The sequence below is a fragment of the Fonsecaea erecta genome (assembly GCF_001651985.1).
Source record: "Fonsecaea erecta strain CBS 125763 chromosome Unknown Scaff1, whole genome shotgun sequence".
Taxonomy (NCBI): domain Eukaryota; kingdom Fungi; phylum Ascomycota; class Eurotiomycetes; order Chaetothyriales; family Herpotrichiellaceae; genus Fonsecaea; species Fonsecaea erecta.
This window is the reverse complement of record NW_017387244.1, coordinates 2472202-2494709: the sequence shown is the minus strand read 5'-3', so window position 1 is coordinate 2494709 and position 22508 is coordinate 2472202. Positions and strand designations below refer to the sequence as shown.

The following is a 22508-nucleotide window of genomic DNA, read 5'->3' as shown; positions in this document are numbered from 1 at the left end:
TGATTTACTTACATAACCACTGGACTGTTCACTGTGAGTGGGTGGGTGCCTATATGCAGCACGTATGCATGGACGTCTTTAAACCCGTCGCGCCACCTGTCAGCGTGCGACAGCAGCAAGATTGACCAATGCCCTCTCTGCAAATGATCTCGGCTGCCGTGTCATCCTTAGCGTGGTGGTTTGGGCAGGCCTATCTCCGGCTCGGTCGTGTAGCGTGCATGGATCGTCTATGCAGGAACGAGCGAGGCTGTGGGGACTGCCAGGAGCTATGATGTGTCAAGGCGACAAATTAATTCTCGCATGGTAATATGACCTCGAAAGGAGATTTGGGGGACGACATGGAATGGAAGATCTTGATAGAGCAGAAGCGTCACCTGGGATTTTTGGTATCCTCTGGTCGCCACAGAACACCAATCTTCCACCAAATGTACTGCACCTGCACAAGCAACAACAACACTCTGCTTCTTTAAGACGAAAGTAAGTCATATGGTACGGTGGTTTGTGGAGGTTATCCAGTATCGTTTCAAGAAACCATACGGCCTCCCTTTCTCCGGTGCTGTTCTGCGTCGGTTGGTGATCATTGCCACAGTCTCGAGTACTCCGTGGAGGCTGTCGTTCAATATTACCTCTCAGTACAAAAGAAGGTCAGTGGTTTTCAATTACTTGAGCTTGTGGAGTATAGGAATAGGCAATGGTGGCCGCAATATTCCTTGTCAGGGCAAATCGAACAGAGCCATCATCGTTTCGCAGAAACTCAACTCATTTGGAGGCAGAAAACTTCATCACAGGAATAGTGCTGGTCGTGGAATGGGCTGAGGAGGCTCTACTTACTTCCAGTAAGGTGGTGTCCAAAGAATCCTCACGAGCATCGACGAGCAGTTGACCAGCACTCAGGACCGTTCCTGTTTCTCAGTTTGGTTGTTGCAAGCTTGGAACGACTCTCAAAGACTCGGGTCAGCATATGCATCGACGAAGGCAGAGAGACGCGAGCACGAACGACCAAGCCTGTTCAGTCAAGTATAAGCCTCTGTTCGCATTTACACAGGTGCCCTGAAGGGTCGTGCGTATTGACAAACCGTTCTCTTGTCGTCATGGTCTGGCTTTGGGCGGTATTCCGGCATGGGATCGCCCACTTACCATGCGTGTTTCTGCTTACAGCTCGCCTCTTGGAGGCATTTCGCTGAAAGATTCAACGATGTGATTGGAAGTCAGTTCTTTGCCCTTGCTTTTAAGTGTTCCCATGCCCTAAATTTGGTATTTGCTCCAGCTCGCTGTGGTGTTTCGTGGTGTTTCGTTGTTGCACAAGTTGCTGGGAAGTTGGATGGCCGGCGTGTAGCCTACTGCACCTTCTCAACAAGACCAAGGCCAGGGAGATGAGGGTAAGTTGAGTGGTCTCAGCAGGATTCAGCAGAGACGGCCTCGGTGTCGTCGAAGGCCACGCATTTTGTCATCGACCATTGTCTTCAAGATCTGCTCCGAAGGTGTCAGCTTTGGCTTTGTGCCATCAACTCTGCAGAGACGGAGAAGAGGATCATCATCTCCTTGTCGAAGGGCTGTCTTACTCTGATCAACAGATGGGATCTGTCTCATTCTCTTCTCAAAGGAGCACTCCACGTTTTGACAGAGAATTAGGTCAGTTTGGAAACAAACAACAGCTGGGTCACACTCAAGGCCATTGAAAGAAAGGAATTTGTCTCTTATTGCACGGAGACCGGCAGTATTGAATCAACATAACCACAACAATGGCCCTCGGCGGGTCTGTCGTTGTCTCTAAGCCGCAATGGCTCCGAACCGCGCCCTATCTGGGGTTTCGACTGCTGGCTGCGGTTGGTTCGACGTCCTGCCTGTCTATTCTGTGAGCTGCCATGCACAATAGGAAATCCTTGAATGTGAATCGGTGGTGCTCGATTCTCGGCTTGAATGAAACAAATCGTGTACTTTGTATATCTTTGATCCCAGTCTAGATACTTGCACTATTACCCATCCCTGTCGGCGATCCATCTCCATTCTCTCTTCGCCTTCCACTACCAGGCTTTGATAGTCCTTGCATCCAGGTACACGGAATACAGACAGTTCAGAATCAAAGGTGTCGAGACGAGCTGTGTTGCAGGAATCAAGGGGGCCACCAGATCCTATAAGAGACGCATTTCTCCAACCATCGTTCAGGAATACCACGGCCACAAACATATGATTCTCGTCCACGACAGAATTTGACAAAGAGAGCTACTGATGCTCTTCCAAGCAAACTTTCCTGTCACAAGACATCCTGTTCCAAGTAACGCGGAAGGATAGTTTTGCTTTCCTCAACCATCCTCGCCTGTCCCTTGTACAACAACAATCTCTACGAAGTCGACGCTAAGAAGGGACCAGAAGGCACAGCACCAGCACTAGCACCAAGCCAGCCAGCCAGCCGGTATGTGGAGCTTCGTCCTCACGCCGGCCAGGAGGATGGGCCTGGTGTGGATCGCGTGGATCACCGGCCTGGTCGGGGACTGTTTCGACATCGTGGAAGATGACGCTGGAGAGCTGTGGCTGCTGGTCAACGAACGGGACGGCGTGCGCCGGTTTTTCCAGCTGTGGAGAGACCTTTTCGAAGACCTGATGAACGAGGAATGGTGATGCCGGTGATGAGGAAGAAGAGGGTGCTTAAAGAGTTTTTGCGGTTGCAGCCAGGGCATTGGTGGGAAATTTCTTGGATATCGTCCCCTTGGAATAGCATTTGCCTCGTCCACGCATTGTCCTGCTGCTCCAGGCGGCGTTTCTTGAGAGGGAGAAGGGATGCAGGCAAGGTCTGTAATTTCCGAATACAACATCTCAGACCAGTAGTTACATACACCCCTTGAGTCTGCATATGCGCTGGCGCTGATCAGGCCGAATTGTGCTGATTGCATGTCCGTGGACGCGTCTAAGATCTGCGTGGGTGGTTGATACAAAGCGGCAAGGCTGGCGCGGGAAAGGGGCTTGAATGGGAGACATACGAAGATAAGTAAGTAGCTTGGTGGAACCACGTCGCCCACGCCCACACCACCACTTCTGTCTGGTCGTGGTGGCATCTACTCTATCAACAGCATGATAATCCCTCAGTGTCGACTACGGTCTTGACTGATAATTTCCTCAAAAGCTTTTATGGCTCTGCGAGCATGTATATCATATGCACAGCCCAGTTACGGGGCACTCCTACTCAAGCGGACTAGCCAACGACTGACAACTGGACGCAAATCTCACTGTCAAGTTCAGGCACACTTGCCCACAAACGCAATCAGCGCATTATCGACCTCCTTGGGGTGCGACGCGGACAAAAAGTGCGCGCCGCCGGGCACCACAACCAATTCTGCCGATGGGGCGTTCGTGAAGAGCTTGATCTCCTGCTCGGCGTTGGCCACGCTGTAGACCACGTCGTCGGTGCCCTAACATTGTCCCTCGAGTTAGCATCTGTAGCATCTGACACAAAACCAATGGCCTGCAGGCTAAGACCCATATGAAGTCGGGGAGAGCTCGTGGTGATGTTTTAGAAGGGGGGGTTTCTCTCTCACATGCAACCACATGACGGGACACTTGACGTCGAACAAGCGGCCGTGCAGGCCGTCCCTCTCGCGCAGATTGATGGCCGCCATGCGTGCGCGCCGGCGCCCGTCGTCGCCCTGGTAGTTTGCCTGGATGGTCTTGCGCCAGAAGTCGCGCACCTCCTGCGAGCAGCCCTTGCCGAAGCCAATGTCGATCAGGAAGTCGCAGTACGCGATGTCGGGCTGGAAATCCGGCGTGGGCGTCTTGCTCGTCCACTGGTCGATGGGGCCCGTGCAGGCTGCCACGCCGTCCCAGCAGCCGAGCTTGCGTGTGCGCTCCGACTCGTAGTCCAGCGAGGTGCCGAGGGGGATGATGCCTTGGATCTATATATGGTGGGGTGGCATGTCAGCGTATATATATATATAGAGCTGGCCCCTCCCCGAGAAAGGGGAGTGGGGTTGGATACATTACCTTGTCAGGGGCCAACAGCGCCATTCGCACCGTGATCCACCCGCCCTGGCTGGTGCCGAGGACGAAAGCCTTCTTGATGCCCAGTGCCTCCATGACCTGGATGTTCATAATTGCCGTGTCCCAGTAAGTAAAGTTCTCCGACTTGGTGCGTGTCTGCCCGTGGCCGAGCAGCTCGATGGCCACAAGGTTCATCTTGTCCGTAAGGGCTTTGTTCGCGTACTGCTGCCGGTAGAGCTCAGACGACGTGGTGAAGCTGTTCACCAGGATCAACGTCGGCTTGGACGCGTCGTAGGGGTGAGGCATCTGGTACGCGGCATCGATGCCGCCCAGGTGGGGGACGTGGACCGTCTTAGTGTTGGGCATCTTGTGATTGCTAGGGGTGGTCGGTGCTGGTTAAGGGAGTATACAGCAAAATAGACAGGGCTTTGCTTGCAGGTTTTTTTTCTTGTGTGAGAGAGACGCAGGATATATGTCTCGGATGACGATGCTGTGCACTTGGGGATTCCAACTGCCGGGGGTCTGGATAATAAAGGTTTGTCTTCGTATACTTACTTGCTCATCATCGTCTCTTGTCGGACCCTGTCTTCTCCATCCTCATTTCTCTCCTCTCCCCTCATTCCACGACTTGCGGTTCCGCTCTGACGCCACGGTTGACCAGGAGGACGTGTTACCCATCATCGAGGAGGGGAACCCCATTTATCTCACTGTGGACCCTGGACGGCTCTTTCGCGCTCTCTGCTTGGCTCGGTCGGCCTGGCGATTGTCCCCGTGAAGCAGATCCGAGTCTAACGAGGAAGCTAGACCCCCAGCTTGGTGATCTAGCGAGCTGGTGATGGGTGCGTAATCCACATTCAGATATCGAGGACAACTTTGTTTTCACCCGGGATTTGTCCGGTCCTTGAAGCTCTGTGTCGTAGCCCCATTTGGCCGAAGGTCAAGCGCGCCGAAGAGAAGTGAAGGTTGTAAGATTTGGAGAAACGGTCGACGGAAGAGATCGACGATGAAACGATTCGATCGTCCGGCGCTCTCCTTTGCTTCTGACTGCCAGAAAATCCAAATTCCCCCAAACCGGAAAGACATCCACGAGCTGTAATTGGCGCGACTTCTTCTGGCCCTGAGGGTGTTTGGCGAAGCGGGCTCGCTGCGAGGACGAGAAGCAGATGATACGGGTGAGACTGGGCCAACACCATGTTTTAGCAAGAAGCACCAGAAGAAAACATCTCCATGACATGACCGGGACAAGGCTTGGGGTAATCCAACCTGGCCCCGAAATGGGGTTTAACCGGGCCCCTCCCTGTGTGGGGGGAATCGTGCTCTCTATTACAGTAGATATACTCTTACTTCTGCATAGCGACCTACGGACACAGGTACTGCCAGCCAAGGTTTAGATTGATACTGGAAGGAAAAAGAAAAGGGATGAATTGGAAACAAATACAGCAGCAAGTGGAAGTTGTATGTACGTTTTATTCTTCTTTGTACAACTAGCTAGTCATATCATAACTGAATCAAACAGTCGTGTGCTGTGAACCATGTATCTGTGCTCCCTAGTATTCACACCTCCCACACTTATCCGGCCTCATGCTATATCCAAATGCTTCATATGCACCAGTGCCTTTTCGTGTCGTATTCGCACCCCTGAACCTCCCGGATTTCCCTGGGGTAATATGTGTGTGTCGAACAATCAAACAAGTGAACTTGAGTATTAGTCGGTCGTAAGTCATAAAAATCAAATGTCGTCGTCGAGAAAATATCGTTGAACTGAACGGTGATGAAGCGCCGATGAACCTCTTGCCTGTTATTGTGCCCCCTCCCCAACTTGCCGGCTTATCAACAATGGAACGTGATGCACGCACTTCACTGCTTGTGCCATAGCCCCCATCACTCTCGATTTAGAGCAAGGGCAAAACAGCAACCACAGCCACAAAAAGCATGCTTGCGGGGGAGCCGAGTTTGTTTGCAGCACCCATAAAAGTAGATGCCATAGGTGCGTGTGGTGTGCTGCTTGAAATGCCCACCGAAACAGACGGAGTCGCACCAAAGGTCCAGGTCTTGGTTGAGGAGCTGGATGGGACCGAAGGGAGAGTGGGCATACTGGACCAGTCTTCCCAAGTTGACGATGGGGCTTCGGTGGTAGCGGCGGGCGTCGGTGTAGTGGAACTCCAGTCTTCCCACGAGGAGCTTGTAGTCTCAGGAGCGGGAGGAGCGGACGAAGCAGGGATGCTCCAGTCAGACCATGTCTCTTCTGCTTGGCTCGTGGCGGCGGGGCTTGGGCTCTCAGTAGACCAATCGACCCATTCAGAAGTCGAAGAAGTCGTCGTGGTGTTGGACCAGTCGGCCCATTGAGAAGAAGGAGAAGGAGTCGCTGTGCTGGAGACTGTACTCGACCAATCGGCCCACTGAGTCGAAGAAGGTGTGGTGGTGGGCGCGCTGGCGTTAGACCACTGGATGCCTTGGCCTGTCGGGACTCTTCCAGTAATAGAAGCGCTGTTTTTGGCTGGTTCGCGTTGCTCTGCGCAGTAGGTGACCAACCCACCGATTTCGGCCGCAACAGATTCGGGCGGGGCCGTTGAAACGATGCAATATTGGATAGCGGCAACAGAGTCGGGGTTGCAGATGTTCGTTTCGTCGGACGAAGTTGACGCAATGCAGGCAGCCAAGTAGCCCCCTTGACCTGAAGCAGTGCCTTGCGCTTTGGGAAGTGCTGAAGACAAGGGCAGCAAAGAGAGAACGGTTGCCGCGATGACGGCGGATCTTGTGCGGGAAAGCATGATTGGCTGAGAAGAGATTGTTATGCAAAAGTACCGAGTACTCCGTCGAGGTAATCTTGGTGTCAGATGAAAGAGGAGAGATATGAAAAGCACGCTTGGCTCAGTTGTCAAGAATCCAATCAGAGCTACTCCTCGGTAGAGTCTTGGATGAATGAGAGAGGAAAGTGCACAAACATCTAAGCAACCCTGTAATATATAGACGTGATGCAGGACCTTGGAGCAGTCCAAACCAGCCTCCATTGTGAGAGACGACAATTGCATGCAGTGTTGATCAGTGGCTAGCAAGCCAAATGGCCAAAACGATGGATGATCTCGGTGGCAGCAGAGAAGAGTCCAGAAGGCAGGGGTCGATCTAGCGCCGATCTTGGGCAATGCTAAGCTTTTCTCTGGCAGATCTCGCTATTACCATTGGCCGCAGAGTTCATAGTGGATACGCCAGCCTTTCTGCACTAGACCTAAATTGAGCAATATAAACAAATATGGACGGCGCCGACGGCTGGGCATGAGACGTGTTCCTCACTATCGTTTCGAGGTTAACCTTAATATCAAGGGTCTGGAGCTGTCTGAGACTCTCTATATAAGGTGACGGTAGCCTGATGCGTCAAATCGGGGTCACGTGCACGACATCTCGCCATGGACGATGTTGACCATGTATATTTGTATCTACTTCTACACAAGCACAGTCGCAAGGGAAAAATGGATACGTCACAGATACTGGTCCTATCGAAGCAACCTTCGAAAATTGGTGATATCAACAACCATTTTCTTCACTCAGTCGAATTGTTGAAGCTCTAACCATTGAAGGCTGGGTGCGCGTTTCAGCCTCAACGACCCCACCTTGTGATTACGAGTACTCCCCGTATATGAGAGTACTCAACTCCACACTTCGTCATAGCCTCCTCAATCTTGAAACGCAATGCACAGAAGCCCTCGACAAAGTTCCAGTCTTCTTCTTTGAAAAGCAAGACCACACAGTCACCCCAGCCTTCTCATGATGGTCAAGGTTTAGTGCACGCTTTCTTTGATTAACTCGTTCGCTTCCAAGCTAAACGGGTCTCGATTTCTACTCTACTACTAACCTTTTCTTGTCGCACAGTGTCACTTGGATTCTACTGCGACACTCATGCGTCTCGAAAGACATTGAGTTGTCTCAACCACGTCCAGCCGTCCGCATTCTCAAACCCAGCTTACTGAAGATCAATAGCGCCACCACCTGTGTGTCTGCAACTTGGAAGGACTCGCCTTTCGCAACTTCTGGGACTTCCGTCTGCAGTCGTGGGGGGCGCAGTCACGGAAATGGCTCGCCGTCGCCTTCACATTCAGGAGCCACAGACTCGTACGAGAGCGCCTTGTGACGACAATCAACCACGATACAACATCGTAACCAGCATTGAATGATTCAGTCTGTGGAGAATATGCTAAGAAAGATCAGGAAAGGATTTAGCAGGGCAAGAGAAGAATCAAGGCGAGATAGGAAGGAGCGAGGAAGAGAAGAGAAAGAACTGAACAGACGAATCGATAGGAGAGACGTGCCACAATGGAAGTAGGAGATTAGCTGGAGCAGACAATGCTGCTTCAGACTGACTATCTGGCGATGGTTCAGACACAGCACCACCACCGTTCAAAGCAGTCCTTCGATGCTAACTCCGACCCTGGCCGACAAACGAGATGAGTTGCTGACATCCCCTCGGTTGATGAGAGAGGCCTTGAAGGGCTGAGGGGCAAGAGTTTTGTTCTCGAGTGGAAGATTGCTTCCCACATATGCCAATCTGAAAATGGGATATTTGTGTCCTATGACTGATAAGTCCTCCAGACATGGCTCTCTAGCAACCACCTCGCGCCTCAAATTTCGACTCTATCGCACTGGCTGGCCGAATTCACTCGGAACAGCAGAGTTCATGTGTGTCAGGAGAGGAACTAACTGTACCTTTTCGCTGGTTAGCTATGCCATATATACCTAGAAGTGTCGTGGCATCGTCAGCGCTTAACTATTAGCCCCTCTGTGTATCTCCACCTTTCTTCTGTCCTTCAACGGGCACGGAGTGAGCTTAACAGTATGGCCACGGTGTCGCCATGCCCCAGACTTGGATAAGGCATTCGTCATCTACAGCCGGCCCACAAGGGCCATCTGGCCTTTGCGACAGATCTCCACCCGGGAGTATTATGTAGTTCGATTGAAGTCGAAACTGGCATGCGTGCATGGTCATTGCGCTGGCATTGTGCAACCTCTCAATGACGTCCTAAAGGGTTGTTCAGGCGACACAGACTGGCACAGACCGCCCTGCAATCAATCACGATGCTGTGAAATACGAGGCTGTAGTCGTGTGGCCGTGCGTTTGCCGGGGCGAGGGCTGCAGCATTCCGTGGGCTGTTTATGCATGGCTCACCAGACGCGTGATCAGGCTGTCTGTCTGCCTCGACCTTTTGCGAATAATGCCGAGCGGGGAACGCATTCCAGCTGGTCTCAGGGGCCAGATGACCATCCCCAGCAGCCGTATGAGCAGACATAGACCTGAGAAAGTGGCAGGAATCCTTCGTAGAAGGTCCTCGATTTTGACTTGGCATAAGGCTGGGGAGGCTGCAGGTGGAGCGTCGGTGAAGGTCACTAGGCGGCAAGTCGCAGGCGCAGGCGCAGGCGGCATGTTTGAGATGTTTGCTCCTTCGAAACAGCACCAGACCTTGGGATCCCGCCATGAGTGCCTGATTACTTGATCCTGGGCTCTGTTCAACCGTGACGCATTCTTTGTGCCTGCCTGGATCATTCCAAACGGCACCGCCACTCTACATACATGAGATTGTCTGTTCGTCTGGCATCCTTGGCTCTCATCCCTCTTCGAATCCCTTCCCTCCCCCGTCCCCGGCCGTCATCGAAGCCTCTGGCCACGACTTCTCGATTTTCGGCAAATTCTTGGACGCGGTCCTTCGCTACCGTCATGAACTCAGTCAGGCGCATAACAGATGATTTGGAGAAGCCAGACCTTGACGACAGATCCTACAGAGTCATCGAGCTTCCGAACAAGCTCGAGGCCCTCCTAGTCCACGATGCAGAGACCGACAAAGCCAGCGCAAGTCTCAACGTCAATGTTGGAAATTTTTCTGACGAGGAGGACATGCCCGGCATGGCTCATGCCGTAGAGCATTTGCTCTTCATGGGCACGGAGAAAGTGCGTCCACACCGCCATCTTTAACTCTCTGCTCGGGTTGCTGACCGCCAACACAGTACCCCATAGAAAACGAATACAGTTCCTACCTATCGTCGAACTCGGGGCATTCAAATGCATACACAGCCGCTACGCAGACAAACTATTTCTTCGAGTGTGCGGCGCGGCACGAGTCGAATGACAAACTTGCCAATGGTGTAGTGAATGGGACTACCAACGTCGCGAAAGATCGTATGTCGAGAGGGCCTCTGTACGGAGCCTTGGACCGGTTTGCACAATTCTTCGTGAAGCCACTCTTTCTAGAGAACACTTTGGACAGAGAGTTGCGGGCAGTGGACTCAGAGAACAAGAAGAACCTACAAAGTGACGGATGGCGTCTCTCTCAACTGGCCAAATCACTCTCAAACCCTAAACATCCATTCCATCATTTCTCAACAGGGAATCTCCAAACCCTGAGAGACGAGCCCGAGAAGAAGGGCGTCAAGATCCGCGACGAATTCATCCGTTTCTACGAGCGGCATTACTCCGCGAACAGAATGAAGCTCGTCGTTTTGGGTCGTGAGTCTCTCGATGAACTAGAAAACTGGGTAGTCGAGCTCTTTTCCGAAGTAAAGAACAAAAACTTGCCTCAGAATCGTTGGGATGATGTTGAGGTGCTGAGCAAAGATCAACTATCCACCGAGATCTACGCAAAGCCGGTCATGGAGTCTCGTTCTTTGGAGATCAGCTTCCCTTGGCAAGACGAAGAAGAGATGTTTGAGACCCAACCCGCTCGGTACATCAGTCACTTGATAGGCCACGAAGGTCCTGGCAGCATATTGGCGTATCTGAAAGACAGAGGTCTGGCCCAGACCCTGTCCGCTGGCTATCATCCTGTTTGCCCAGGATCCGCCTTTTTCGAGATCGATATCGGGTTGACGCCTGACGGGCTGAAAAATTATCACGAGATTGTCAAGATTGTTTTCCGATACATTGGAATGATGAAGGCGAGCCCCCCGGTTGCCTGGATGCACGAAGAGATGAAGAATATGGCAGAAGTGGATTTTCGGTTTCGCCAGAAGTCCCCTGCAAGTCGGTTTACCAGCGCCATCAGCTGCGTGTTGCAGAAGCCTGGCTTGCCGCGCAGCTGGCTGCTCAGCAGCACGAGTAAGTTTAGAAAATTCGATGCCCAGGCCATTGCGCAAGCTATGCAATATCTCCGGGAAGACAACTTCAGGCTCATGCTAGTGTCTCAGGAGTTCCCCGGAGACTGGGATCAGAAAGAGAAGTGGTACGGAACAGAGTACAAAGTCGAGAGAATACCTACCGACGTGCTCTCGGACATCTGCAAGGCATTGTCCGATCCGGAATCCGATAGAATTCCGGAGCTCCATCTGCCACATAAGAATGAATTCATTCCTACGAAGTTGGATGTGGAGAAGGTGGACGTCAAAGAACCTGCAAAGGCGCCAAAGCTGCTTCGAAATGACGACAAGGTACGCCTGTGGTGGAAAAAGGATGATACCTTCTGGGTGCCAAAGGCCAATTTGCACATCAAGATCCGAAACACTGTTACCTCTGCCAACATCGCGAACTTTGTCAAGACAAGCCTTTTCATCGACCTTGTCAAGGATGCACTGTCAAGCTACTCCTATGACGCCGAGATATCTGGCCTCTCTTATGGTATTGGGCCAAACATGGTTGGCTTCGACATTACCGTGCACGGCTACAACGACAAGATGGCTGTGCTCTTGGAGAAGATCTTGACCACGATGCGAGCCATGGAGATACGAACGGATCGATTTGAGATCATTAAGGAGCGTACGGCCAGGAAATATAAGAACTGGGCATATCAGCAGCCGTACTATCAGATTGGAGACTACACCAGATGGCTCTTGAACGAACGTTCATGGATGAACGATGCCTACGCCAGGGAACTTCCGCATATCACAGTAGACGACATCCGAACATTCGTCCCAGAACTCCTCCAACAGGCGCATATCGAAGTGCTCGCACACGGAAATCTCTACAAAGAAGAAGCCAAGAGAATCGGCAATCTAATTGAGTCAACGTTGAAACCACGCGCATTCCCCGCCTCGGAATGGTTGTTGCGCAGGAATATCATCCTGCCGGAAGGAAGCAATTTCGTCTACAAACACGTGTTGACTGATCCCGCCAATATCAACCATGCAATCGAGTATTATCTGGATGTCGGCCACGTCATGGATCTGGATCTGCGAGCGAAAACTCAGCTGTTCAGTCAGATGACAGATGAACCAGCTTTCGATCAATTGAGAACCAAGGAACAGCTCGGATACGTTGTATGGAGTGGAATACGCCCTGCAGCCGCTACGATGGGTTACAGGGTCCTGATTCAGAGCGAACGAGATCCTGACTACCTCGAGACGCGGATCAATGCCTTCCTGCTCAAGTTCAAATCGGACTTGGAGTCGATGTCGGACGAAGAGTTCGAGGGCCACAAACGCAGCCTTGTCAATAAACGACTGGAAAAGCTCAAAAATCTCGACTTCGAGACAGGTCGCCTGTGGGCCTACATCAGCGCGGAATATCTCAACTTCTATCAAGTGGATCGAGATGTTGCGTCAATCAGACAGCTCACCAAAGATGATATGAAGCGCTTTTATGCACAGTATATCGATCCGGAGTCTCCCAAGCGAAGAAAATTGTCAATTCATCTCGAGGCTCAAGCGTCAAGCCCAGTGCCGGAGACTTCCCCAGCGACGCAGAAGGCCCAGTTTGTGGAGCTAGTTGGCCAGATTCTAGGATCTCTCGGCATTGATGTTGGCCAAGACACATTGAAGGTTCAATTCGAGAAGGTTGACCCTTCCAGCCTGCCTGAAGTCTCGAATGCAATCAATGAATATCTTGGGAAGTCGAATTCCCCAGCGGCGAAGAGCAATGAAACCCTTCAGCAGATCAAACAAGCTCTCCCACAACTGCAGATTGCGCTCAAGATCAAGCCCGTGGAGCCATCGAAGGACGTGGCAAAGGTGGCAGCGCAAATTCCAGCCCCCATCATTATCAAGGATGTCGCCATGTGGAGAGCTGGTCTGGAAGTGACCAAGGGACCTGTCCCAGTTGAAGATGTGCACAGTTTCGAAGACCTTGAATCCAAGCTGTGAAATGGTAAGAGGTCGCAGCCTTGCCGTTAATTAGAAGAGGATTGAGGAACATGTCATCGCTATTGTCATCGCCCTGACAACAGAACATATATCGAAAGCGTTGTTGGCAAGATCGCCAGACACCTGTATAGTAGACATAGATCTGAAGATACACTTCAAATAAAAGATCAATTGACCTCGCAAAAGCTTGGATTGTTTGTCCGTATGTCAGTGTCGATTTCTGGGGCGAACGGGCTTCTGACGGGGGTGAAATTACTCTATCAGATCTCGGGCTTTGAGTGCGGGCGCGTCGCGATGTCGGCGTAAATCATTTTGTAACGCGCATGCAACCCCGGGAGAACTTCAATTCTAATTGAGCAAAAGACTCGTGGTTTTCACAAGCGTTAGGCTCTTTGCCTGTGCACGTTCTTACTCTAACTTCACCATCTGCTTTGGACGGCCTGACCACTCTCACATTCCCTCTTCCCAGACGCCAGGTCTATGTATAAGCCATGTCCACACTTACCACAACCACATTGAAATCTGCATACCCGTACGAGCCTGATCATAGCCGTTGAAGAACCTGAGACCTAACCTGCTGAAAGACCTATTTTACCACCTCCATTCACAGCCAATCAACCACCGACCATCAGGTTATACCCGCTTTCGAACTACACGTTTGGCACGAAAGAAACCCAACCGGAGGAGGATCCCTCAGTCGCAGCCCGGTTAAAGAGACTGGAAGAACACTATCAAAATTATGGCATGAGACGAACATGCGAGGGCATCTTGGTCTGTCACGAATACAACCACCCGCATGTGCTCATGCTGCAGATTGCCAACGCCTTTTTCAAACTGTGCGTCTCTCCGTGCAAGACTCTGGTGCCATGTCAACAGCGTCGGCTTGATCACTGACCAGCAACGACGTGGACTAGGCCCGGGGACTATCTTCCTCATGATGCAGACGAGATTGAAGGCTTCAAAATGCGGCTCAACGAGAGGTTGGCACCCACAAACCCGAAAGAAGGGGACACGGAATGGGAGGTGGGAGACTGTATCGCGCAATGGTTCGTTGTCTCACAACAAACCGGGATTTCTTCCAGTGATGAATACTATCCCTAACATCTCATACCCAGGTGGCGTCCCAATTACGAAACCTTTCTCTACCCATTCCTCCCGGCCCACGTCTCGCGCCCCAAAGAATTGAAGAAACTCTACCTGATTCACCTCCCGCCCAACAAGGTGCTCAGTGTGCCCAAAAACATGAAACTGCTGGCCGTCCCCCTGTTCGAGCTGTACGATAACACCGCACGCTATGGGCCGCAGTTGAGCGCCATCCCACACTACCTGTCACGGTATAGATTTGAGTTCGTCGACGAGGACGGGAATGTTTCGAGTGTCATGCCCGGTGCAGGCGCCTTACCTGGACCAGATGGAAAGATCGAAATCAAGGTCTTGGCCGAAGGAGACGTAAAGGAGGAGGTGGAGAATGGCCATTGAGCGGGAGGCTCTATTTGGCAGATACATTCCTCGTCGCTTCGAATGAATGGCTGCGAGTTCAAAGAGCTGGGCCACAATCAGAACACACTCGAGAAACGGCGCTTTAGACAGCCAGGATAGGCAGCCTCGACACTGTGGCAGCCCTGTCATGGCAAGGCACGTTGCAAGACTGCAAGGCGGGAGTGCCATGACTGGGATGAGAACATGCCCGTAGGTGGCTTGCAGATTTAAAGGCACGGGTTGGAATCAGCTTCAGTCGTTGCGGCGCAGAATGCACGCAGACCCTGAGGTTCGCTCACAAAGTGGGACAGGGAGAGATTCTCTTCCGAACGTTGCGTGGGCGGGTAAGGTTTGGAACGTCTCTCCATAGTCCCCAAGTACCTCGTAGAGAGGGAGGACTTCAACGTGGTGAGCTTGTGCTCACGTGCCTAGATCCGCGGCTCAAATTGACGTGGCGGGCCAGATTGCGCCTTGCGCTTCCTGCCACCCACTTCATTTTTCTCCATTCTCCAATTCGCTTGGCGGGCGAAATTGCGATATAGCCATCTGTCCGTTTGTCTCTTCACAAGAGGTCCCTCGATTCAAGATCCCGCTCCGCTGCCTCCATTGACCAAGACAGTGATTGCGATCACTCCTCACTGTGCTTCCACGCAACTCATCCCATACCGCCCACCATGAATTTCATGAATCCTCAAGTGTACAGATCTCACACCCGGTTAAATGCTAGACTCGTGACTGACGGTTTGCAGCACCAACCTGGTGATCATCCTTGGGATGATGCAGGTCTCGAAGCGGATACCCTTTGATGACCCTCAAGTTCTCATGGGTGTCCGGATCCTCTACATTGTGTCCAACTTGATCATCTTCGGTCTCTACTACTATATCGGCATGAAGATAAAGGCGAAGCGAGGTACGCGGAAGAAAGGTGGCCATGCTGAAATCATGTGGACTGACAATAACATGTAGACCTCACCACACTGAAATACGTCGAGCCTGCGCCTATGGGCTCGGGCGAGGAGCCCAAACTCGTCACCACCACCATCCAAGAGTATGATCAAAACCAGCTCGCGTCCGCCTACAAGGGCCAGTTGATGGGCATCGGCATGATGGCGTTCATGCACTTGTACCTCAAATACACCAACCCACTCCTCATCCAGTCCATTATCCCTCTGAAGGGTGCCTTTGAGTCGAACTTGGTCAAGGTCCACGTCTTTGGCAAGCCTGCGGTGGCTGAGTTGAAGCGGCCATGGAAAGCCTCCGGGGGCATGATGGGTATGGGGCAGGGCGAGACAAAGAGTGATAAAGCTAGCATCGAGGCTGCTGAACGCGCAGGTCGGGGCGGAGCGAAGGAAGAGTAGCGGCACCATGAGTCGGGGGAAAAATGGCCCACGGCTCGCCACCCGGGTTGAGGGAATGGATAGATACGCCTTTGGTTCTGGCAAGGACATTAGAACAAACAATCTATGCTCACCGTCTGTAATGATGTAGGTATGATGGCCAGCTCTTGCGTATGCGCTGTTTTCTCATTTCATGAACACGGCATGTGTTAGATGATCTGCTAAGCTCCAGAAAATTTCGAGTTGCTCTTGTAATTATCCTGCTGCATTGTCCTCATGTGGACGAAAAAGAGCGCGGCTGCGACGGAGGGATTCGCGGATCAATACGATAATCCGAAGCCAGTGCCGCATAGCCAGAACAGAGCAGACAGGCGATTGGATGACACAGGCTGTGTCTGGTCGTTGCTGCTTTTTCTGCATCAGACCAGGTATGTGATAATCAGCTGTGGGTTGAGTCATGCCTGGCGCATATGCCTCTGAAAGCTTTCTCACTGGCGATCCTGTGATCTGCGGGAACAGACCCTGGGCCTGGAATCGACCATCAGGATGGAGTATAAGTGTCGGAGACCGTAGAAGTTTTGGCTGGGGGGAACAGAAGCAAGCAACAGCTAGAGACAATTTTCGTCCAAACCAGCAGCCTTTCCACACAGAGAAGCGCCGTTTATTTATCGTCCTCTGACGGAAGCAGCACTGAGAGTATCAGGTAAGTTCTCGGAGCCATTTTCGTCGCCCCCCCTCCCCCCGGAAAGGGTCCTCGATAGGGAGCCCGGAAGCCCCTGCCTGACTGTCGTCGGCCAAGAAGACCCGAGAGCTCCAGAGGACCAGCTTTGCCCCTCAACGTCAACACTGCCCCACCATTATTCACCTGTCACTCAACTCACCACTTGGTTTCGCAGGGACAACAAAAAGCTTTCCACATCCTCCCGTCACACCACCCCGTTCTTTCTTCGAGTTATACCAAGTTCCTCTATCTGACGACCTTTGGAATCCGGACATCCGCATCGTTATTTAAATTTCATGTGAGTTGCTCGCAGTCCTCTCCCGTTCAGTGTTTTGCGTTGGCCTCGTCTTCCCTTCGTTGGAAGCTGCCATTGATATTGTTCCCAGCGACTGACTTTGTGCAAATTTTCTCCTCTCAGCAACCTACACACCTCGACGACATTATGGTTACTCAAGTCGGAATCAACGGCTTCGGCCGTATTGGCAGAATCGTAAGTCGCAGCCAGCACTGTCACTGTCGAAATCAGCTAACGGGCAAGCTAGGTCTTCAGAAATGCGTGAGTCTCTTCTCAACACACTCCATGGGCATGCGAAAAGTTTCCTCTCCCTCTAACTGCAGCACTCCCAGTATCGAGCACGATGATGTCCACGTTGTCGCTGTTAACGATCCCTTCATTGAGCCCAAGTACGCTGTATGTACCCTCCCTTACCCTCCCAGATTTCGGATGCGTCGTTAACATCCAGCTAGGCATACATGCTCAAATATGACAGCACGCACGGTGTCTTCAAGGGCACGATCGAGGTCCAGGGCGACGCTCTGATCGTCAACGGCAAGAAGGTTACGTTCTACATGAAGAGAGACCCGGCCGAGATCCCGTGGTCGGAGACTGGTGCTGAATACATTGTTGAGTCGACCGGTGTCTTCACAACCACAGAAAAGGCCTCGGCCCACTTGAAGGGTGGTGCGAAGAAGGTCGTCATCTCTGCTCCCTCTGCCGATGCTCCCATGTTCGTCATGGGCGTCAACCAGGAGACCTACAAGTCCGACATCCCCGTAATTTCCAATGCCTCCTGTACGACCAACTGCCTGGCACCTCTCGCCAAGGTCATCAACGACAAGTTCGGCATGAAGGAAGGTCTCATGACCACCATTCACTCATACACCGCTACCCAGAAGACCGTCGATGGACCCTCGGGCAAGGATTGGCGAGGTGGCCGTGCCGCGGCTACAAACATCATCCCCAGCAGCACGGGTGCCGCCAAGGCTGTGGGCAAGGTTATTCCATCTCTTAATGGCAAACTCACTGGCATGTCCATGCGTGTGCCGACCTCCAATGTGTCCGTGGTGGATCTCACTTGCGTGCTGGAGAAGCCTGCCACCTACGATGAAATCAAGCAAGCGGTGAAGGACGCCGCCAACGGCCCTCTCAAAGGTAAGCCTACATGACCTCCATTCCACCCGCCTTCTTTCAGAGCGTCTGACAGAGAACAGGTATCATGGGCTACTCCGAGGATGACCTCGTCTCCAGTGACTTGAACGGCGACACCCACTCTTCCATCTTCGATGCCAAGGCCGGTATCTCCCTCAATGACCACTTCGTCAAGCTCGTCTCCTGGTACGACAACGAGTGGGGATATTCCCGACGTGTCATCGATCTTTTGGGTGAGTGCTTTATCCGATCGGGAAGATTCGGGATACGGTAAACTGACATGGAGATCTAGCGTACATTGCCAAGGTTGATGCAGGCAAGGCCTAAAAGACAGGTCCTGAGACCAACTGAGTCTTTTAGCAGACGCCACCAATTCTTCCCCAAACGAGGCTTCGGAATTCGAGGTTAGTGTCGCAGGAGGTAAAAAGAAGATTGGGCCAAAGACGGGACGAAGCGCAACATAGATCAAGTCTCCCCTGGTGATATGCTTTGCATGGAAGCACCGATACGTATCCTTACCACGACCTAGTTGAGATAGGAAATACGAGTCTCTCTGTATTGACACCAAGAACAAGTATTATCATTCTATGGATTGGTGTATTCTAAACAGCCCGTACTGAAGGCTCGCCACGTGACCAGCACCTCGCTGTGCCAATCACGTGAAAGACCTCTTGGCACTCCCTGGGCGCGCTTCTTCTGAAACGTTCCGTCTCTGATGTATTAATTGCTACCGGCAAACGTGACAAGATCAACAGACGGGCTCCTGGGTCATTTACGATCTTTGCCTGGGGTCTTTTCATTTTTCTGATCAAAGCTCACGACGTTCCACTCGGTGAACGAAGGGGCTCAAGCACCGGCTTAGGTATGTGAATAACAAGTCAAGAGCGGCTCGGTATAATGTACCAAACCGCTATACCAAGTCCTCTTATGCTCTGGCCTCAATTTACATCCATAGGAGGCGTACTTCAGTTGCTGACGTTCTCCTTCCAAGGCGACATAGAGAGGTCTTTTCTGAGCCTGAAGTGACTCGATAAACTTTCATTCGCCGGCGTGGCTTTTATAAACACTATGCGACCTCTTTAACCCGTCACTAGCTTACCTTCTAAGCTCACGGGAGTCTTTGAACTCTGCCGACAAGTTGGTCTCTCGAGATGGCTCAGATACCACCACCAGGCCAGGAAAGATTTCATTCTGCGCATGGCGCAGCGTTAGCCAACGCCATTCCACAACTACAGGAGCCAAACTCACTGTCAGGTGACACGTCCATGAGGGAAACCCCCGATGTGTCTGCAGAAATCGGCAGCCGCTTACACATCGAGAGTCCATCGGACGAAGATGACGACGAAGACAGCTTGCTTTCTGACACGTCTTCCGAAGCCCTCGAGCCGCTCACACCATCCAAACGGGGTCTGCCGATTGCCAAGCTTCCCACCGGCCTCTGCTACGATGAACGTATGCGATATCATACCGAAGTGGCAGCAATGAGCGGCGACAATGTGCACCCCGAAGACCCCAGACGGATATACTACATCTACAAAGAACTCTGTGAGGCTGGATTGGTTGATGACAAGAAGTACCCGCCTGTGGTAGAGATGCCCTTGTTTCGAATTAATGCCCGTGAAGCTACGGAGGAAGAGTGTCTGTTGGTTCACACGAAGAAGCAGTATGAAGAGATCAAGGAAACCGCTGGTAGGTGCCTTTGACGAAACCGAGCGACCACCCAAGAAGTTCTGAGCCGAGCTAATTCTTCGGGAACCGCCTTACAGGCTTGAGCGACGAAGAGCTCATCGAGCGTTCGGAGCGGTACGATATGGATTCCGTCTACTTCAACCAGCTGTCGTTCTTCTCTGCCAGTCTATCGACAGGCGCAGCGATTGAGACATGCCGAGCAGTAATGTCTCGAAAGGTAAAGAACGCTATCGCCGTCATCCGCCCCCCTGGTCATCATGCCGAGATCAAAAGGCCTATGGGCTTTTGCCTCTTCAACAATGTCTCTGTTGCTTCTCGAGTTTGTCAGAATGATTTTGGGGAGGAATGCAGGAAAATCTTGATTGTAGATTGGTCAGTTGTCTCTCGTGTAGGGGTGGGCTCGACTATAAAGCTAACACAAAGAATCTCAGGGATGTCCACCACGGTCAGCCAAGGCGCTCTTTGGGGATGTGCCCAGTCCGACTGACATGTTTTAGGCAATGGCTGCCAACAAGCTTTCTATGAGGACCCCAACGTTCTCTACATATCTTTGCATGTCCATATGGACGGAACGTTCTATCCCACGGGCGACGAAGGTGACATGTACCACTGTGGGGTTGGCGCTGGCGAGGGAAAGTAAGTTCAATGAGCCTCCGCAGTCCTTCTTTGGCAAAAACTTACGATGCGGAAGAAATGTCAATATTCCCTGGCCCGTGAAAGGTATGGGTGATGGTGATTACATGTACGCATTTCAAAACGTCGTCATGCCTATTGCCAATGAATTCGACCCCGACTTTGTCATCGTCGCCTCGGGCTTCGACGCCGCCGCTGGGGATGAACTGGGTGGTTGCTTCGTCTCGCCACCGTGCTATGCGCATATGACGCACATGCTTATGTCCCTTGCTGGAGGGAGAATTGCGGTGTGTTTGGAAGGGGGTTACAACTTCAGGGCTATCTCGAAATCCGCTCTCGCGGTCACGCGTACCCTGATGGGTGAACCCCCTGATCGCCTGCACGCTACGGCGGCCACACAGGCTGGGCTGGAGACAGTGGCCCAGGTTCGAAATATCCAATCGAAGTATTGGAGAAGTATTTATCCTAAGGAACCTGTCGGCGGAATATTCGGCGGAGAGAGATTGCATGGTAAGACCTCAGCCTAGGATGCGCTCTCTCCCTTCTTCCGCCTCGTTCTTGCAGACAAGCTCACTCCTTTCTTCTCCAACTAGACATCATCCGCCAATATCAGGCAGCGCACCTCTATGACCAATACAAGTTTACGCAACTGCATATCTATCGCAACACAGTGTCAAAATCCTTTGACCAGCAGGTCCTCGCAACGTGAGCTTCATTTTCTCTGGAGCAGATTCTGGATCCCTGGCTGATCTGGAAAACAGACCCAATTATGAGCGCAAGAAAGCTTTGTTGATCATATTCCATGACTCGTAAGTTTGCACGGTACGCCTAGACTGGGCCAAACGGGGAAGCTGACAGGACCTGGTGTAGACCCGATCTTCTCGGTGGGAACAATGGTCTATCCACGCAACAAAAACTGCATGACACATGGCTCGTACGTACCCTTTTACTACTCTTTTTAGCCTTTGCTTTTCCTTTCCTTCCCTTCTCAATCCGATAATGAATTCTTCCAACTTGCTCACACATGCAAAGGTTGACGGCGCACAGTCGTACGTCCACTGGGCGGTTTCCTCCGATTTGGGTGTTATCGACGTCAATATTCCCGAATTCATCACTGTTTCTCAGCCTGATGACAAATCGGAGTATTTCTCCCCTAACAATCCATATGGATCTTTTACAGACGTTGAATACGCGTCCACAATGACAGACAGTGCCAGAAAAGAAGGCGAGAAACTCGCATTGTATCTCTGGGAGAACTACATCGAGCCGTACGACTTCCCCTGGGGAATCATCCTTATGGGCGCTGGCAACGCGTTCCACGCCATCGCGAAGCTGGTGTCAGAGAACCCGCGCGTCTACCCCAAGCTAGTGGGGATCTTGTGTTTCATATCCACGCAGCCGATCCGACCCATAAGCAATCCAAGTGGGCATCACTGGGTGAGTCAGTGGTACCGCGAAAATTCGTTGGTGTTCATCAGCGGCCGGCACAGCTTGTGGAAAAAGGAAATGAAAACGAGCAAGCGGTACGGACGGCTGATCAAGAGTGACGGAGAGGTTCTGAACCAGATCATGATCCTGCACAGAGACGAGGCCTACGAGTGGATGGTGGACAAAATCAAGCAGCGCCGGGACGAGATGCGAGGCAGTTCTTCGGAGTTAGAGAACACAGAGGACGATTACATGATGGCAGGGGCGCTCCAGGACGGAGATGCAGACCAGATGGGGAGGGAGAAGGGGAAGGGAAAGGAGAGCGATGCCGACGAGCCCCCCACGATGAAAGCCGAGCGTGATGCCCCTTCGCGAGCCACGCAGGCTGGCGGATCGGGACGACTGAGCGTCAGCGCGGTGGGCAACGGAGTCGCCGGTGGGTTCTTGAACACTGCGGTGGCAGAAACAGGTCACACACGCTCAGCGTCTGCCGCTGACATCAAGGACGTGTATATGGCGTTGGGGCCGTGAGGGTGGGTGGGAGTGTCCGTGATGGGCGTTCTGCGCGCCTCATCCTCCCGCTGGATGTAGACGGGCAGGGCAGGGCGATGTCAAATGTGGCTCGGAGGGGTAAACAACAGTGGGAACCCTATGTATGTGACGGCGGCTCAGCTCCCGGCCCCCAAGCCGAGGTGGTCAACAAGCGACCTTGGAAAGAGAGGGAGAGGGAGAGGGAGAGGAACAGGAACAGGAACAGGGACAGGGA

The 22508-nt window shown here is 52.2% G+C and overlaps 8 protein-coding genes across 8 annotated transcripts; 6 read left to right on the top strand and 2 right to left on the bottom strand.

Moving 5' to 3' along the window:
• Positions 1 to 1742: 1742 nt before the first annotated feature.
• On the top strand, positions 1743 to 2619 carry AYL99_00875 (hypothetical protein; the record flags this gene model as incomplete). The annotated part of the gene is made up of 2 exons (XM_018832391.1): positions 1743 to 1855; positions 2445 to 2619. The coding sequence occupies 2 exons, from the start codon at positions 1743 to 1745 to the stop codon at positions 2617 to 2619; spliced, it is 288 nt and encodes a 95-aa protein (XP_018698270.1).
• Positions 2620 to 3233: 614 nt separating this feature from the next.
• AYL99_00874 (hypothetical protein) lies at positions 3234 to 4338 on the bottom strand (the record flags this gene model as incomplete). Its single annotated transcript, XM_018832390.1, has 3 exons — positions 3234 to 3407; positions 3534 to 3887; positions 3976 to 4338. 3 exons carry the CDS (start codon positions 4336 to 4338, stop codon positions 3234 to 3236), a joined length of 891 nt encoding a protein of 296 aa, XP_018698269.1.
• A 1526-nt stretch (positions 4339 to 5864) lies between these two features.
• On the bottom strand, positions 5865 to 6743 carry AYL99_00873 (hypothetical protein; the record flags this gene model as incomplete). The annotated part of the gene is made up of 1 exon (XM_018832389.1): positions 5865 to 6743. The coding sequence occupies one exon, from the start codon at positions 6741 to 6743 to the stop codon at positions 5865 to 5867; it is 879 nt and encodes a 292-aa protein (XP_018698268.1).
• A 2933-nt stretch (positions 6744 to 9676) lies between these two features.
• On the top strand, positions 9677 to 13026 carry AYL99_00872 (hypothetical protein; the record flags this gene model as incomplete). The annotated part of the gene is made up of 2 exons (XM_018832388.1): positions 9677 to 9907; positions 9964 to 13026. 2 exons carry the CDS (start codon positions 9677 to 9679, stop codon positions 13024 to 13026), a joined length of 3294 nt encoding a protein of 1097 aa, XP_018698267.1.
• Positions 13027 to 13517: 491 nt separating this feature from the next.
• AYL99_00871 (hypothetical protein) lies at positions 13518 to 14505 on the top strand (the record flags this gene model as incomplete). Its single annotated transcript, XM_018832387.1, has 4 exons — positions 13518 to 13558; positions 13611 to 13862; positions 13941 to 14072; positions 14142 to 14505. The coding sequence occupies 4 exons, from the start codon at positions 13518 to 13520 to the stop codon at positions 14503 to 14505; spliced, it is 789 nt and encodes a 262-aa protein (XP_018698266.1).
• A 674-nt stretch (positions 14506 to 15179) lies between these two features.
• On the top strand, positions 15180 to 15863 carry AYL99_00870 (hypothetical protein; the record flags this gene model as incomplete). Its single annotated transcript, XM_018832386.1, has 3 exons — positions 15180 to 15202; positions 15255 to 15415; positions 15472 to 15863. The coding sequence occupies 3 exons, from the start codon at positions 15180 to 15182 to the stop codon at positions 15861 to 15863; spliced, it is 576 nt and encodes a 191-aa protein (XP_018698265.1).
• Positions 15864 to 17005: 1142 nt separating this feature from the next.
• Positions 17006 to 18319, top strand: AYL99_00869 (glyceraldehyde-3-phosphate dehydrogenase; the record flags this gene model as incomplete). The annotated part of the gene is made up of 6 exons (XM_018832385.1): positions 17006 to 17053; positions 17106 to 17119; positions 17191 to 17254; positions 17311 to 17995; positions 18055 to 18225; positions 18285 to 18319. The coding sequence occupies 6 exons, from the start codon at positions 17006 to 17008 to the stop codon at positions 18317 to 18319; spliced, it is 1017 nt and encodes a 338-aa protein (XP_018698264.1).
• Positions 18320 to 19143: 824 nt separating this feature from the next.
• Positions 19144 to 22273, top strand: AYL99_00868 (hypothetical protein; the record flags this gene model as incomplete). Its single annotated transcript, XM_018832384.1, has 9 exons — positions 19144 to 19681; positions 19759 to 20053; positions 20113 to 20126; positions 20179 to 20317; positions 20373 to 20824; positions 20908 to 21019; positions 21076 to 21123; positions 21185 to 21248; positions 21347 to 22273. The coding sequence occupies 9 exons, from the start codon at positions 19144 to 19146 to the stop codon at positions 22271 to 22273; spliced, it is 2589 nt and encodes an 862-aa protein (XP_018698263.1).
• Between the last annotated feature and the right edge of the window lie 235 nt (positions 22274 to 22508).